General features: G+C 44.1%; 1 protein-coding gene across 2 annotated transcripts in view; it reads right to left on the reverse strand.

Annotated features, from left to right (window-relative positions):
• LOC115444348 (dystrophin, isoforms A/C/F/G/H) overlaps positions 1 to 15,241 on the reverse strand; it is a 530,370-nt gene that overhangs the window by 4,564 nt on the left and 510,565 nt on the right. For both annotated transcript variants that reach the window (XM_037447494.1, XM_037447493.1), the window contains 15 exons: positions 12,601 to 12,860; positions 11,465 to 11,623; positions 8,493 to 8,629; positions 7,961 to 8,079; positions 7,480 to 7,649; positions 7,033 to 7,114; positions 6,740 to 6,869; positions 6,011 to 6,233; positions 5,560 to 5,671; positions 5,197 to 5,317; positions 3,860 to 4,022; positions 1,581 to 1,721; positions 1,058 to 1,184; positions 593 to 721; positions 151 to 274 (listed from right to left, as the gene is read on the reverse strand). In XM_037447494.1, the coding sequence (XP_037303391.1) occupies positions 151 to 274; positions 593 to 721; positions 1,058 to 1,184; positions 1,581 to 1,721; positions 3,860 to 4,022; positions 5,197 to 5,317; positions 5,560 to 5,671; positions 6,011 to 6,233; positions 6,740 to 6,869; positions 7,033 to 7,114; positions 7,480 to 7,649; positions 7,961 to 8,079; positions 8,493 to 8,629; positions 11,465 to 11,623; positions 12,601 to 12,860 (2,197 nt within the window). The remainder of the gene's footprint in view (positions 1 to 150; positions 275 to 592; positions 722 to 1,057; positions 1,185 to 1,580; positions 1,722 to 3,859; positions 4,023 to 5,196; positions 5,318 to 5,559; positions 5,672 to 6,010; positions 6,234 to 6,739; positions 6,870 to 7,032; positions 7,115 to 7,479; positions 7,650 to 7,960; positions 8,080 to 8,492; positions 8,630 to 11,464; positions 11,624 to 12,600; positions 12,861 to 15,241) is intronic.

The following is a 15,241-nucleotide window of genomic DNA, read 5'->3' on the forward strand; positions in this document are numbered from 1 at the left end:
ATCCATTGCCTTTCTATACGACTATTATATCATATAGATAGGTATTATTCGCATCATAGTTATATATCAGCTACCGCTTTACTTCTATCCTCATCTATCAGTTATATTATAATCGCATGTGTCACTAATTATATCAGGTAATGTACTTACTGGTCTGCGATTCGTGGTAGAGCCCGTTGTGCATCTTGGCGGGCGAGTCGGTGGCGAGCTGCGAGGCGGTGACGGAGCGCGTCTGCAGCGTGCCCGTGCGCGCCGGCGGCGAGCCCTGCGCCGGCTGACACATTACCATTAGTAATATTATGTGAATGGGAGTCGCCATGGTTTCTATAGAATAGTCTATTGAATATGATTGGTGGACGTTGAAAGAGTCTAGAAGATAAATTTTACATAAAAAAAAAACCCCGCTTCCGGTGTAATTATTTTTACATAATATCAATTTATTTTCTTTTTTAGTCTTTCATCGAGAGCATCACTTAAAGAATTGCCTAAAGATATTTTTCATAAAAATTTCCTGTCCTCCAATTCAACCAATCATCGATTTATTGTAACATAACAAAGCCACGATTTGCGCAAACTACTTATGTAGTGTTACCTCATCGAGCAGCCGCCGCAGTCTCTGCAGCTGAGCCTCGAGCTGCCGGTTGTGTTCCTCGAGGATCTGCATGCGCGCCTCGAGCCGGCCCTTGTGCTGCCGCAGCAGGCGCGCCTCCGCCATCATGTCCTGAGAATAATCATACAATTGCTTACACATAGTCCCGAACTCTAATGAACATAAATTAAAAGCCCTATGATTGGATTTCTCGCAACACCCAGACCAGAAGTATTTTCAGATTACAAATATTATAAGCTTTAATTCATGACTAAAAATGCTTGTAATATACTGTTAAAACACATATCGTAAAAGCAAGTCAAGAGTCAGCAAAACAAATGGAGACGAGATCATAGGAACTTATATAAGTTATGGAGGCAAAAGACCAAGTTTGTGATCTCATTTTATAACATAACAACTCCGTCAAACTAGTCTGTACGTGTTAAACAACTGGCTACTATTATTTACCTGATCAGCCGGTGCGTTCCTGTTGTCAGTGAGTCCGTGCTGCTCCTCTGGAGTGGATCCTGGCGTCTGCTTGGCTTTCAGGCGCTCATACTCCGCTTGGAGACTGGCGTTCTCCTCTTCCAGTTCCCTAATCATTCAAAATACTATTAGGCTGGCGATAATTTTTAGGGTTAAATTAGGTTTAGCATTGGCCATTTTGTGGCTAAAGATGTAATTAGATTAAGTAGATGGGTAAATATTAAAATTTCAAATATCTTAATATATATTCTCAGATTTTTGTATTAAAAAGTATTTACTGCATAGTTCTGTCTAGTGCCGTTATCACTCCGCTATACTAGATTAAACAGTCGGTAATAATATCACCTAAGATATCCTTCATTTTTTTCAAAATTCATCTCCAGTATTTGGCGCCAATATATCTAGAAAGGACTTCAAATTGGTCTCCAATAATTTAAGCTAGAAATAAGACATACTAAATATGTTATGAGTGATATCAGGGAACAAGGAAAGAAGGAGATGCTACCGTATCATGGCCTCGAGTTCGTGTCGCTGCTCGCGGTGTATGATGGAGACGACCTGCACGGGCGAGCGCGGCGCCTCCTCGCTGTCGGCGGCGCCGTTCAGCGACGCGCAGTACTGCGCGATCAGCTGGTGCTCCTCGTCACTGTGGAGTGAGGGCTTGTATTACAAAGGTGTAGAGTATGAAATTGGTCGCATGGGCAATTTATAATGTATTGATTTTTCTTAAATAAATTAATTAATATCTGTCAAAAACAAGACACGGTTCACAGTTTCCTAAATATTAAGTAGAGCAAACTTATATAGTCCCAGTATCTAGTTGATAAAATTTTCTTATTCAAAAATATGCTGGAACAGTGAGCCGCCCGCGCCCGCCGCGCCTGCGCCGTGCTGCGGGGACTAGTATGTGTGTGTGTGTACCTGTCCGGCGTGTTGTCGGCGGCGCCGAGCTCGACCTGCGCGAGGCGGGAGGCGTAGAGCTCGAGGCGCGAGTGCATGTCGTCCGAGCGCGCGCCCGCGCCGCCCGCGCCCGCCGCGCCTGCGCCGTGCTGCGGGGACTAGTATGTGTGTGTGTGTACCTGTCCGGCGTGTTGTCGGCGGCGCCGAGCTCGACCTGCGCGAGGCGGGAGGCGTAGAGCTCGAGGCGCGAGTGCATGTCGTCCGAGCGCGCGCCCGCGCCGCCCGCGCCCGCCGCGCCTGCGCCGTGCTGCGGGGACTAGTATGTGTGTGTGTGTACCTGTCCGGCGTGTTGTCGGCGGCGCCGAGCTCGACCTGCGCGAGGCGGGAGGCGTAGAGCTCGAGGCGCGAGTGCATGTCGTCCGAGCGCGCGCCCGCCGCGCCTGCGCCGTGCTGCGGGGACTAGTATGTGTGTGTGTGTACCTGTCCGGCGTGTTGTCGGCGGCGCCGAGCTCGACCTGCGCGAGGCGGGAGGCGTAGAGCTCGAGGCGCGAGTGCATGTCGTCCGAGCGCGCGCCCGCGCCCGCGCCCGCCGCGCCTGCGCCGTGCTGCGGGGACTAGTATGTGTGTGTGTGTACCTGTCCGGCGTGTTGTCGGCGGCGCCGAGCTCGACCTGCGCGAGGCGGGAGGCGTAGAGCTCGAGGCGCGAGTGCATGTCGTCCGAGCGCGCGCCCGCGCCGCCCGCGCCCGCCGCGCCTGCGCCGTGCTGCGGGGACTAGTATGTGTGTGTGTGTACCTGTCCGGCGTGTTGTCGGCGGCGCCGAGCTCGACCTGCGCGAGGCGGGAGGCGTAGAGCTCGAGGCGCGAGTGCATGTCGTCCGAGCGCGCGCCCGCGCCGCCCGCGCCCGCCGCGCCTGCGCCGTGCTGCGGGGACTAGTATGTGTGTGTGTGTACCTGTCCGGCGTGTTGTCGGCGGCGCCGAGCTCGACCTGCGCGAGGCGGGAGGCGTAGAGCTCGAGGCGCGAGTGCATGTCGTCCGAGCGCGCGCCCGCGCCGCCCGCGCCCGCCGCGCCTGCGCCGTGCTGCGGGGACTAGTATGTGTGTGTGTGTACCTGTCCGGCGTGTTGTCGGCGGCGCCGAGCTCGACCTGCGCGAGGCGGGAGGCGTAGAGCTCGAGGCGCGAGTGCATGTCGTCCGAGCGCGCGCCCGCGCCGCCCGCGCCCGCCGCGCCTGCGCCGTGCTGCGGGGACTAGTATGTGTGTGTGTGTACCTGTCCGGCGTGTTGTCGGCGGCGCCGAGCTCGACCTGCGCGAGGCGGGAGGCGTAGAGCTCGAGGCGCGAGTGCATGTCGTCCGAGCGCGCGCCCGCGCCGCCCGCGCCCGCCGCGCCTGCGCCGTGCTGCGGGGACTAGTATGTGTGTGTGTGTACCTGTCCGGCGTGTTGTCGGCGGCGCCGAGCTCGACCTGCGCGAGGCGGGAGGCGTAGAGCTCGAGGCGCGAGTGCATGTCGTCCGAGCGCGCGCCCGCCGCGCCTGCGCCGTGCTGCGGGGACTAGTATGTGTGTGTGTGTACCTGTCCGGCGTGTTGTCGGCGGCGCCGAGCTCGACCTGCGCGAGGCGGGAGGCGTAGAGCTCGAGGCGCGAGTGCATGTCGTCCGAGCGCGCGCCCGCGCCGCCCGCGCCCGCCGCGCCTGCGCCGTGCTGCGGGGACTAGTATGTGTGTGTGTGTACCTGTCCGGCGTGTTGTCGGCGGCGCCGAGCTCGACCTGCGCGAGGCGGGAGGCGTAGAGCTCGAGGCGCGAGTGCATGTCGTCCGAGCGCGCGCCCGCGCCGCCCGCGCCCGCCGCGCCTGCGCCGTGCTGCGGGGACTAGTATGTGTGTGTGTGTACCTGTCCGGCGTGTTGTCGGCGGCGCCGAGCTCGACCTGCGCGAGGCGGGAGGCGTAGAGCTCGAGGCGCGAGTGCATGTCGTCCGAGCGCGCGCCCGCGCCGCCCGCGCCCGCCGCGCCTGCGCCGTGCTGCGGGGACGGGGCGGGGGACTCCAGCGCGTCTCCTGAGGGGGGGGGGGTAAGTACCACATTTTATTTCAGACTAGCTTCCGCTCGCAGCTTCGCCCGCGTGGATTTCGGACTTCAAAAATGGAGCCGGTCGCGAACGTTCGAGAATGTTCGTTTTACGAAGCTACTCGCTAGGTGATTCGCTAGCCTCTAGGTGCCAAGCAAGCCGCCTGCCTGTGCGTTCGCGACCTTATATATATACAAAAATAATCCTTATAGCATGATTCAGTATTCACGCATGATGGCTTATTATTAGCGTATTTCATGTATAATTTTGGTGTTTCTATACCGATTTCTACGATTCTTTTTTATGGAATATTTAATAATGTTAACTTTTTTAATTAGGGATGACTAAGAGTGTTATAAACGTAAGAGTAGACAAATATAATGAGAAAGCTTCGAATTGCTAAGCTATCGGGAGTTGTACACGTGTTATTGTGAGTCAACCATAAAAGATAGACATATGCTGTCGTGGGATATTTTTTACATAATTTTAAGGAGAACATTTCCGTCATACATGATTTCTGTGTAGCTTTAACCATTAAGCTTGCACACGCGACGGAAGCTTAAAAATGGAGTAACTTCTCCCGTTTTCCCAACATTTCCCTTCACTGCTCTGCTCCTATTAATTGTAGCGTGATGAAAAGTATACTATAACCAGCACAGGAGTATGACAAATAATTGTACCAAGTTTCGTTAAAATCCGTCGAGTAGTTTTTGTTTCTATAACGGTTATACAGACAGACAGACAGACAGACAGACAGACAGACAGACAAAAATTTTACTAATTGCATTTTTGGCATCAGTATCGATCCCTAATCACCCCCTGATAGTTATTTTGGAAATATATTTCATGTACAGAATTGACCTCTCTACAGATTTATTATAAGTATAGATTAAAGAGAAGATTCTATCGTGTCATGTTGAGAAATTCGGGAATCAAAAAAAAACCCCAGTCATTCATTTTTCAATTCCCATTCTTTTCCTATCACACCAGCAGTAGGTATATCCCTAAAGCGAAAACTAAACGAAAACATAGTATTGGACCACATGAAAATTTAAAAGTATGCACATCGCGTACAGGATAAAACTAAAAGATAAACACGATTTTGAAAGGTATATGTAGCTACATAACATCATAAAATTTCTTAAACAGAATATCACACTTACCTTCTAGAACAGTCTGTACGGGCAGATATCCCACTCGTGGATGTTTCTTGAAGTACCTCGCCGACTTGAACTTGTTGCGCAAGGCTCGCGTGAAGTCGCGCACGTCCTCACCAGACGTTGTCTATAAATATAATACAATTCATTTCTGTATATTCACATGAATAAAAAAATATCAACATGGGCTAGGAAAGTTTCTCTACAAACTTCGTTTTGATGAATAGGGAAGTGTGCTCGCTTTTTAATATTTTTCCTGTTTGGCAAATTGACTCCAATAAGGCGTAGTGCTGCTCAAGTATTTTCGATTAATAAAAGTCCTTGATGTTACGGTGGTGAGATTACCAGGTATTATGACGTTATACTCACAGCTGTGCAGTACTCCTGCATGGGATGCGTGAGCTTGTGGTTCTTCGCCTTGCGTCCGTTGAAGAAGCACTTCTGGCACATGTCGAAGTTGAAGCACTTGAGGCATCGGTATCTGGAATGATGATACTAGTTGTTAATTCACAATTATTAAAATACTGAAAGGTGTAGAGTATAGATTGTTACCCACCATATGTAAACAACATATATTTTAATTTTTTACTATCGCCATTATCAATATCACCATCAGTCCTAACAAAAGTATTTTTATACTCCAGATATTTTCTTTTATTTTGTTAATAGTGGTAGTTAATCTAATACGGAAAATACATAGATAGCAGCTACTGAAAGAGGTCAAAAATTTTTTCGGTCCATCAGTTTCTGTTTAAATTATGTTGGGAAATAAATTTTCAATAGCTGCTTTGGTTATTGGGAATCCTATATAATTAGTTACCTGAAGCCGACGATGGGATACTCCTTGCAGATATTACACTTGGCTTGATGCCTGGCGCTTTCAGCAGCAGCGAGGCGGTGCAGCACCGGCAGCCACACCATGGACTGCGGCTCCTTCTGCAGCCACTGCAAGAAGTGGAACGCTTCGATGTGCTGCAGCTGTCCATCCGCGTCGCGTTCCAGGGTCTTCTCTTTTGATTCTTCTTTCTCTTTCTCTTTTTCTGCTGTTTTGATAAATTAAAAAAAAATGTTAAAACTAAATATGTTTATGACATTGCCATTAGTATTAGGTCTCCTTATTCTAAGGTTAAATTAACTTTCTAGAGTTGTCTTCAATAGTTGGTAGATGACAACACAGAATTTGGTGGCTCTCGACCTATTCAACACAGCTTTTGCTCAATATTTACTATTAGCATAAAATATTTTAGTGAGGGTATCTGTAACATTTTTTGCTATAAAAACACTGAACGGTTGGTAGACCGAGTTAGTTGGTTGTTGACAGGCGTACCGGTCGGTTGCTTGGTGGAATATTTGTGAAAGTATTTCTGAGGTCAGTGATATTTCTTTTAATTTTAATTAAAATCGAATCAGTTCTCTTACACATCATATTTTCAAAGGGCATATCGTTGACTGATAAGACCGATAATTCTAATTTAACCTCCCAGGCTGTTTTAAGGATAGTCCTGGAAATTGCATTTTCCCTGCATCATTATCAGTTAAATTATCTCACCAGGCTTTCTATCCAGCGTGGCGGTCCGTGGTGGCTCTCTGGCGGCCGACGCCTGCTCGAAGCAGCTGCGGACGGAGGGCTCGATGTTGGAGCCTCCGAACGCCGCCACCTCTCCTAGCTGTCGTGGCACCTGGACAGGAAAACAGATTATAAGATTTCGGTTCGCAAAGAACTTCAAACCTTTTTTAAAACCTACATTAAATTGATCTCCATTTCAGAACTAGAAAAGAATTTTTCTACTAAACAGACGAAGAATAGAAAATCGGACTGCAGACTAACTTGTATTATCTTACCTGTATACAATCGTGCAAGAGCAGGCCAAGTTTCCTTTGGTCCGCTCGACACGACGGGTCTGCTATCAGTCGGAATAGATATCTGGAAATAATTATTGGTCATTTAAAATCTTCATATGCCATCTAGAATTACTACATTATTTTATATGTAAGTCAGTTTTCAAATGTTATGAGTTTGGATGTAGAAGGGTATTTCTAAAACTATTGATCTAATATAATAATGTCTTTGTACTGTATCCAACGTGCTGTCTTAGGATAGGACTCATATCCTAGTACTATTCCTATCATAGGAGTTATATGCGGACTGAGACGCGAACTAATAAGATGTATCTAAATGAGAGAATCTATCTATATATCTGACAGATTTGTTGAGACACGCTACTAAGAAGACCTCAACGACTTTCTTCTTCACTAGTACTAAACAACTTATGAGAGATAATAATTCACCTATACTTCTCCTCGAGATGTCCCTTGCAGAGCAGCACCAGGCCAACTTTGAAGCTGAGCACGCGGATCTGGCCGGTGCGCTGGCTGTCGTACACATTCAGTAGCCAGTTGATGGACAGGTCCAGGCAGAGTGGTACGTTCACTAGGCTTGGATTTTCTGCCGCTATCACCTGGTGGAAGAAAAAAAGTACTATAGAAATCTGGAAATTTCTGTAGGTAGGTTAAGACTAACGAAATGAAATAAAGAAATTACATTTTTTAACACTAATAACCTTCAACAACCTCCTTGTAAAATGCAGTTTTCATAAGCCAAAATTTAAATATTTATCTATCAACAGTTGAAGAGACAAGAATAAATCTTGACGTTATTTAGAAACTTTTGCAAAGCTTACTCTTATTAACACAATCTAATTAAGTCATGTTATCAAGTATATACCTTCTATCCTTCCTAGAATAATAACCCTATAAAGCCGTTACTAACCTCGTATAAAGAAGTGAGCACGGTGATCATATCGGGGATGTCGATGAGGCGGTCGTTCTGCGCGCGCAGGCCGTGCGAGTCGAACGCCTCCAGCGCCGCCGGCAGCTGCAGCATGTGCACTGGAACGAGGGAGAAGGATTGAGAATAGAGTTTGGAATTGGTGAATTCGATGTGGTGTTGAGGATGTCGGGAAAGGTATGCTGTAGTTTAAAATTTTCTTGTTTTTACAATTGAGCAATCAAACGAGCAAATTGTTGCTCTCTCTGGCTACAAATTACAATGTTCTGGTGCTGAGGAATTTTTGTGACAACACTTTAATCACAGTTTTTTATTCACGTTTGGAATATGAACTATTTTGCCTATCATTTGTTAAATTGGTTTAGCCTTCTATATAAGTCAGTTGTTTTGTTTTACAATCATTTTTAGTATTAGGTACACGAAATATAATTGTATTAATGAACATTGTTTGTTTGACAATTTACCATAATACAAAAAATTCACCAATATCGATACAAAATACAAATAGACTTACTGCATAACGCCTTCTGCACAGTTCTTAGTTTGAGCGCGGTGCGGTACGCGGAGAAGCGCACCTCGTTGAGGTCTGCCAGCGAGTTCATTAGCTCAATCATCTTCGGGTGGTCCCAGTGCGTCGTCTCCAACTCATGACTAGTAGAATATTATGATTTCTTATGTTTACGCGAATGTTAGACATTGAAATAAAAACTAAAAACTATTTAAACGGATTTTATCGCGGTTTTTTTTTTTTTTTATATTATTATTTTCTCCCGACGTTTCGAAGACTTTGCAGCCTTCATGGTCACGGGGGACTGAGGTGTTGTTCATCCGTAAAGTCAAAGTTACAATATCTACCTACATTTTTCAAATATACAACTTTTTAAAAATTTTTATCTGTTGACGGTCCGATCTACGCAGAATGAGCTCACAGTGTCTTGAGGTCTGGCAGCCGGTCTTTTGGGATCCGATTTAATTAAATGTAGAACAGGATCCCAGGCTTGTGCAAGCTTCCAACCATCTTCCCTATTGAAATTTGGGTGTTTTTCATTTCAATAGCCTCGCGAATCATCCTAGGCAGGAATCGGTGTTCTTTGGCAAGGATTTGTGGCTTGTCTAATCGCAAATAATGATTGGAGCCTCCTTCAGAATGTTCAGCGACTGCAGACTTCGTAGAGCGTCGGTGTTTCACGTCAGCTATATGTTCTTTTACGCGGGTCCCTATATTTCTTTTTGTTTGTCCTATATAAGAGAGGCCACAGTTGCAGTCTATCTTGTATACACCCGGTTCTTGTAGAGGTATATGGCACTTGACAGGTGGTAAAAATTGACTAATCTACGGTACGTAGATGATACTTTCACAATTTTACCATCGGACAAAGTATCTGCATTTTTAAATCACCTTAACTCCATCAATAATAAAATCCAATTCACTATGGAGTTAGAACACAACAAATCTCTTGCTTTCTTGGATGTTTTAGTCATTCGTAATCCTGATCAGACCTTAAGTCATACTGTGTATCGGAAACAGACCCATACTGATAAATATCTGAACGGTGAATCTCACCACCATCCAAAACAGTTAGCTACCGTGGGCAAATCATTGTTTCAGAGAGCACGAGGAATCTGTGACGAGAAACACCTGGCCGCTGAGCTACAACATGTCAAGCAAGTACTGCGAGACAACAAGCTCCAAATTCCACGCCGCCGTCACAGAGACCGAGTGAAACCAGCCACAGTTGAACGTGTTCCGGTTGTACTACCATATGTGAGAGGAGTCACCGACAAGATTGGCTACATCCTGAAGCGTGCTTCAATAAAAACCTATTTCAAGCCGCCTAAGAAGATTAGTCAATTTTTACCACCTGTCAAGTGCCATATACCTCTGCAAGAACCGGGTGTATACAAGATAGACTGCAACTGTGGCCTCTCTTATATAGGACAAACAAAAAAGAAATATAGGGACCCGCGTAAAAGAACATATAGCTGACGTGAAACACCGACGCTCTACGAAGTCTGCAGTCGCTGAACATTCTGAAGGAGGCTCCAATCATTATTTGCGATTAGACAAGCCACAAATCCTTGCCAAAGAACACCGATTCCTGCCTAGGATGATTCGCGAGGCTATTGAAATTAAAAACACCCAAATTTCAATAGGGAAGATGGTTGGAAGCTTGCACAAGCCTGGGATCCTGTTCTACATTTAATTAAATCGGATCCCAAAAGACCGGCTGCCAGACCTCAAGACACTGTGAGCTCATTCTGCGTAGATCGGACCGTCAACAGATAAAAAATTTTAAAAAGTTGTATATTTGAAAAATGTAGGTAGATATTGTAACTTTGACTTTACGGATGAACAACACCTCAGTCCCCCCCGTGACCATGAAGGCTGCAAAGTCTTCGAAACGTCGGGAGAAAATAATAATATAAAAAACCGCGATAAAATCCGTTTAAATAGTTTTTAGTTTTTATTTCAATAGTAGAATATTTTTATATATTAATGTAGGAATAACGTACAATTTAGGTTAAATATAATATTGCAGACTAAACGCTTAGCACCAAGCAATAAGTGTTCAAAGAGCAGGCATTTCGGGCGCTTCATTGTTATATTATTCCTCGTCTGTTACAATATTGGTGTCATCTATCATTTTATCATATTAATAGTGTAAATGAAGATCAAGTCCTTTATAATTAATACTTATTTATGTTATTCTTACAATAGTTTTTTTTTACAAATGGATTGGCTGAGCACGTGTAATTGAAGTAGCAAACAACGGACATTCGTATTGGATATGAGATGATCGACCTCAATGATTATAACTTTTTTATTTGACATAAATAAATGAAAAAAGCAAGTCGTTCTTCACTTAAAACAAGTAAGTAGTTCATCTGCTGGTAAGCTACACGACTGCCCATTACCAGTAGCAACATCACCCGATATTTTAATCACAAACAAGGTTTGTATTAGTGGTTTCGCTGAAACCAGTGGTTGCTTGTGGTTAGCGTTGTGGTTTGCAGCCGGAGTGTACCGATACCGTCGTGCTTTACGACGTATAAATATATCCCATAGCAAGATTAGGATAACATCGCCCTCTCATTACCAAATTCTATTCCGTTGCTTAAACGAAGAAGGATTTCTTTATCCTTCTAGCATTGTGGATTGTATGATCGGTAGAGAGTACTGAGATCACAACTTGCTTGGTCCACCATAACCGATAATGACCTAAGCTAATTTGCCTCGTCCTCCCTTAAGCTAAGTTTAGACAGCAAGTTGTTGCAGTAGATAATATATTGCTCAAGAATCAAGATCTTCTATACGCATTTGCCCACAACATTTTCAATAGTTCTGTACATATGCGGCTTTTTACGAGCCTGAATATCTGCAGAAGTAAGCTTTCTATGATTGTTTATATGGTAAAAATCGCTTGCGAAAGTTTACTTTTGCAACTTTTCTTTTTTATTTAAACTTCGCATTAAAGTGATACTTACTTGATATAATAAGGTACGTTAGCGGGCGTGACAGCTCGTTCCCATGGTGGGTCTACTGAGCCAGCAAGGAAGCCCTGTGCGGCACCAGCGCCGCCATCCCGCGCCACGCCTGCTAGCTGGCGGGCACGTTCCTCACCTCCCGCGCAGAGAGCGCATACTCTGCAAGGAATGATGGGGTAAGAGTTAGAGGAATAGTGGTTACTACTGCCAATTATAGACGCATGTTAACCACTAGTTTTAAGAGTTGTATACATTTGATTAAGTCTAATAGACTTGCGTTGTCTTTCAAGTAACCTTTTTCATAGTTGTATTGGCAAGCTATTTATTTGAACTTGGTGATTCCGGAGGAAAGTGATAGTATCATATAAGGTTTTACATGCCTGTCTAAGAAATACTCTAGACTTAAATAACGCCGAGATTTTAGTTTTCCGGAAACATAGAGGAAGTTAATTTATTAGTCTAGTCACACTTGACTCGGAAGTCTTAGGTAACAAGTTACGTTCCTAAAGGAAGTCCCTTCTTTTAAGAATCATAATTGTTGCTACGTATTAGTTTTATTATTATATTATAGTCGTTTCGTAACTCATGCCATTCTAGACCTCCCAATGACTTGATTTACAGGAAGGTGAAGTTTCTTGGCTTTATATAGATTATAACGGAATTAGTAACCTGATAAGATAAACCTCGGACACGAGTCACCTGCACTTATCGGTCAAGAAGGAAGAAGAGTTGATAAGCTCAAATCTAATTCCTTTTTAATGGCGATACAAAATTTTGTAAGATAAAGTTTAATAGAGAGTGTTGCAAAATCTGGAAATTCGTTTAGTGGTCAGCAGGAAATGTTTTAATTTAACTCTGTGATATTTTAATTAAAATCTATTCTAAAGTTGTCTAATATCTAAATAGATGTTGTCGTACTCATAATGAATATAAGTCATAAGTTGTATCTAGTGAATTGGGTTTGTGATCTACCAGCGTAGATAAACATTTGTAAAGTAGGTGAGCATAATTCTTTGACTATTTCGAGATTCGAAGCGTAAAGATATGTTGTATTGCACTAATTATGAGGTTCCGTATACTCACTACCATATAAAAATAAGTGTCTGATATTTATTTTACAATTGAAAAGCACAAACCTGGTATTCAAATCATCAAGTTTCGCCAGCAAATGCTCTGGTAGTTGGATCTTATCCCTTGCTAGGGCCTGCGCCTGCTGGTGGAGTTCATCAGCCAATCGACGCAGCGGCGGCAGCTGCGCACGCGCACGCGACACGGCGTCGAGCTGCGCACGTGCATCGCGAGCGTCGCCCGGCCCGCGCCATGAGGAGCGCGCGGCCTCGGCAGCTTGCACGCGGCCGGAGAGCTCGTCCAGTGAGGTAGTGAAGGCCCGGACGCGCTGGAAAGAAGAGAATGGGGTTTAAAATCATAGTCATTCGATAAAATTATTCTAATTATTAAAAATACATATCATTTTATCTGTCATCGCCAAAGTTCGTTTATGGTAATTCAAACGTCATAGACTAACCAAGCTCTTCTATTTTGTAGTTTAATATCGAAAATCGTTGATTCAATGACAGGCAGAATACTTTTCAAATAGTATATAAATAGAGCATCTAGCACAGTGTTAAAATCCTGTTTAGCTATAAGTTATTTGTTACTGTACCAAGAGTCCAGACCCTAAACAGTTTAAGTGGATCAAAAGTTCATAGCAGATAATACACACAATAGGTACTTGTATCCAAAATCCAGTTCTAATTTCCAGGTTTAGAATCAATTTATTTTAATCTACCATATCCATATTGACTTTCAAACTGTCTCAAAAGGTATAAACCCAAGTAGCAATGTCACCGCCACAGCTTTTGTCCACAAAAGGGCGTGAGATTCCGGTTGTGGCGACAGTGACCTTGCTGGGCGACGGCAGGGCGTCGGCGGGCCGACGATCTGGCCTTGTCTCAGTTCTAACGTTACGTGCGATATGACACCGACATCTAGACCTTAGACGGTTTCTAGACTGGAAAATCAATATTGGTATAAGGTCAGTGCGCTTGGAGTCGTTTTGTAGATGGTTTGTGGGTTCTATGCTCGCTTAAGGTACTAAAACTGATCACGAAAATTACATCATTGTTGACAGCTTGGTGTTGATAATCAATGAGACTTATGAACTAAAACTGTGTATAGAAGAAGACCAAAAAACTATCAATGCCGTTTACATACGCGCATTAACCACGAAGAGGCTTCACACCTAAAGGAATTGAGAATGAATATTTTGTTTAAAGACTTCGAAGATAATCTCCGCAATCGTCAAATACGCTGTAAAAGGTCCCCAAATTTGAATAATATATTCAAATTCCAAATACTTTAAAAGTGTTTTTCCGCTAAGAGCAACAATTCAGGTTGAAATAAAAATTAAGTGTGTGATTATTTTTCCAAAATTCCTATATAGAAATTATACAAACTTACTACCTACTCTTTAAGAATTATAATCAGGCCAACATACTTCTCTACATCCTTATGTCACAAGGGTAATACACAACTACGTAGACCTATGCAAACACGTATCAGGATATTCCCCAAGCCCCAATACACACGGCACACGACTAATATTGTTAGCTAAATTGGACCATGTTGCCATCCCACGAACCAATCTGCCCGTGATGGCCCAAATAATGGATTCTTTTTGTACATAAACGTGGTAAATTGTATTTATTTACGGTAAAACTTGGGTTTGTCTTGTTGGTATTGTGTCACAGAAAATAAAATATGTAGGTTCATTGTTATTTCATTTTGGAGTTGTCTACTGTTTATAAGGAAGGCTGTTAAATTTTTATCATTAAATTCTGTATTGGGTTGGCAGTGGTGTAACTAAAGATGGTAACGACAATATTATCTCTGATCCACAATGTTATAGGGATCAAGACTACGGATGTTTTGCGCAGCTATCTCAGTGCAACAAGATACGCCGGGCCGTCCCGTATGTGCAGAAGAATGCCACCCCGGATTTTGGTTGATATGCAGGTTCAGGATATACAGGGGTTGGGGACTCGGTCCAATGCTCTCTCGGATGGTGCTATATTCCCGAGTATCGACATTGGGCCGTAAGACCGATGAAAACAAACATAACCATTTCAGTTACCCAAAGTGATGATAATGGAAAAGCGTTTTTACCCACGAAAAAAAAATGGAGACCACAACAATGTCTGGTATAAATTGCAACATCCAGCCCTTCTTTCGAATCTAAACCTAGCACAACTATTCCAACCTGCGAATTGAAACCAGAACCCCCAAAATCTTCCCCAAAACCACAAACACAAAGTTATACATTACAAGTTTCAATTGTGACAATTCTCTCGCGTATTAATGTACTACGCTAATGCCATTGTATCCTGCAGCCTCGTCGTGACCGCTACACGTGTGGTCATTCCAATCGGACCTTTCATCTCACGACACTCCCAAATGTGTAGTTTAATTGTTTCATTAAAACCGATGGATCTCAGAAAATGTAGGATATCACGATTGCTTTGTTTGGACTGTAAACAAATTCTTCACTTAATTTGTTTTCCTTTTACAGCAAGTCAGTCGCTCACCTGATGGTTAAAGCCGAGTGTACCTAATCTGTAGCAGTAGATCTATTTAGAACTATAATTAACTAGCTGTGGCCGCGGCTGCGCTCAAGTGTAAATCAGTGTGTCACAAAGTTTTCCCGGGTAAATCCCAACCCACGAGATTTTTTACAACCACGCGACATCTTCAACAGTAATCGTTATATTTCAGTTAATT

The sequence above is a fragment of the Manduca sexta genome, chromosome 6 (genome assembly GCF_014839805.1).
Source record: "Manduca sexta isolate Smith_Timp_Sample1 chromosome 6, JHU_Msex_v1.0, whole genome shotgun sequence".
Lineage (NCBI taxonomy): Eukaryota > Metazoa > Arthropoda > Insecta > Lepidoptera > Sphingidae > Manduca > Manduca sexta.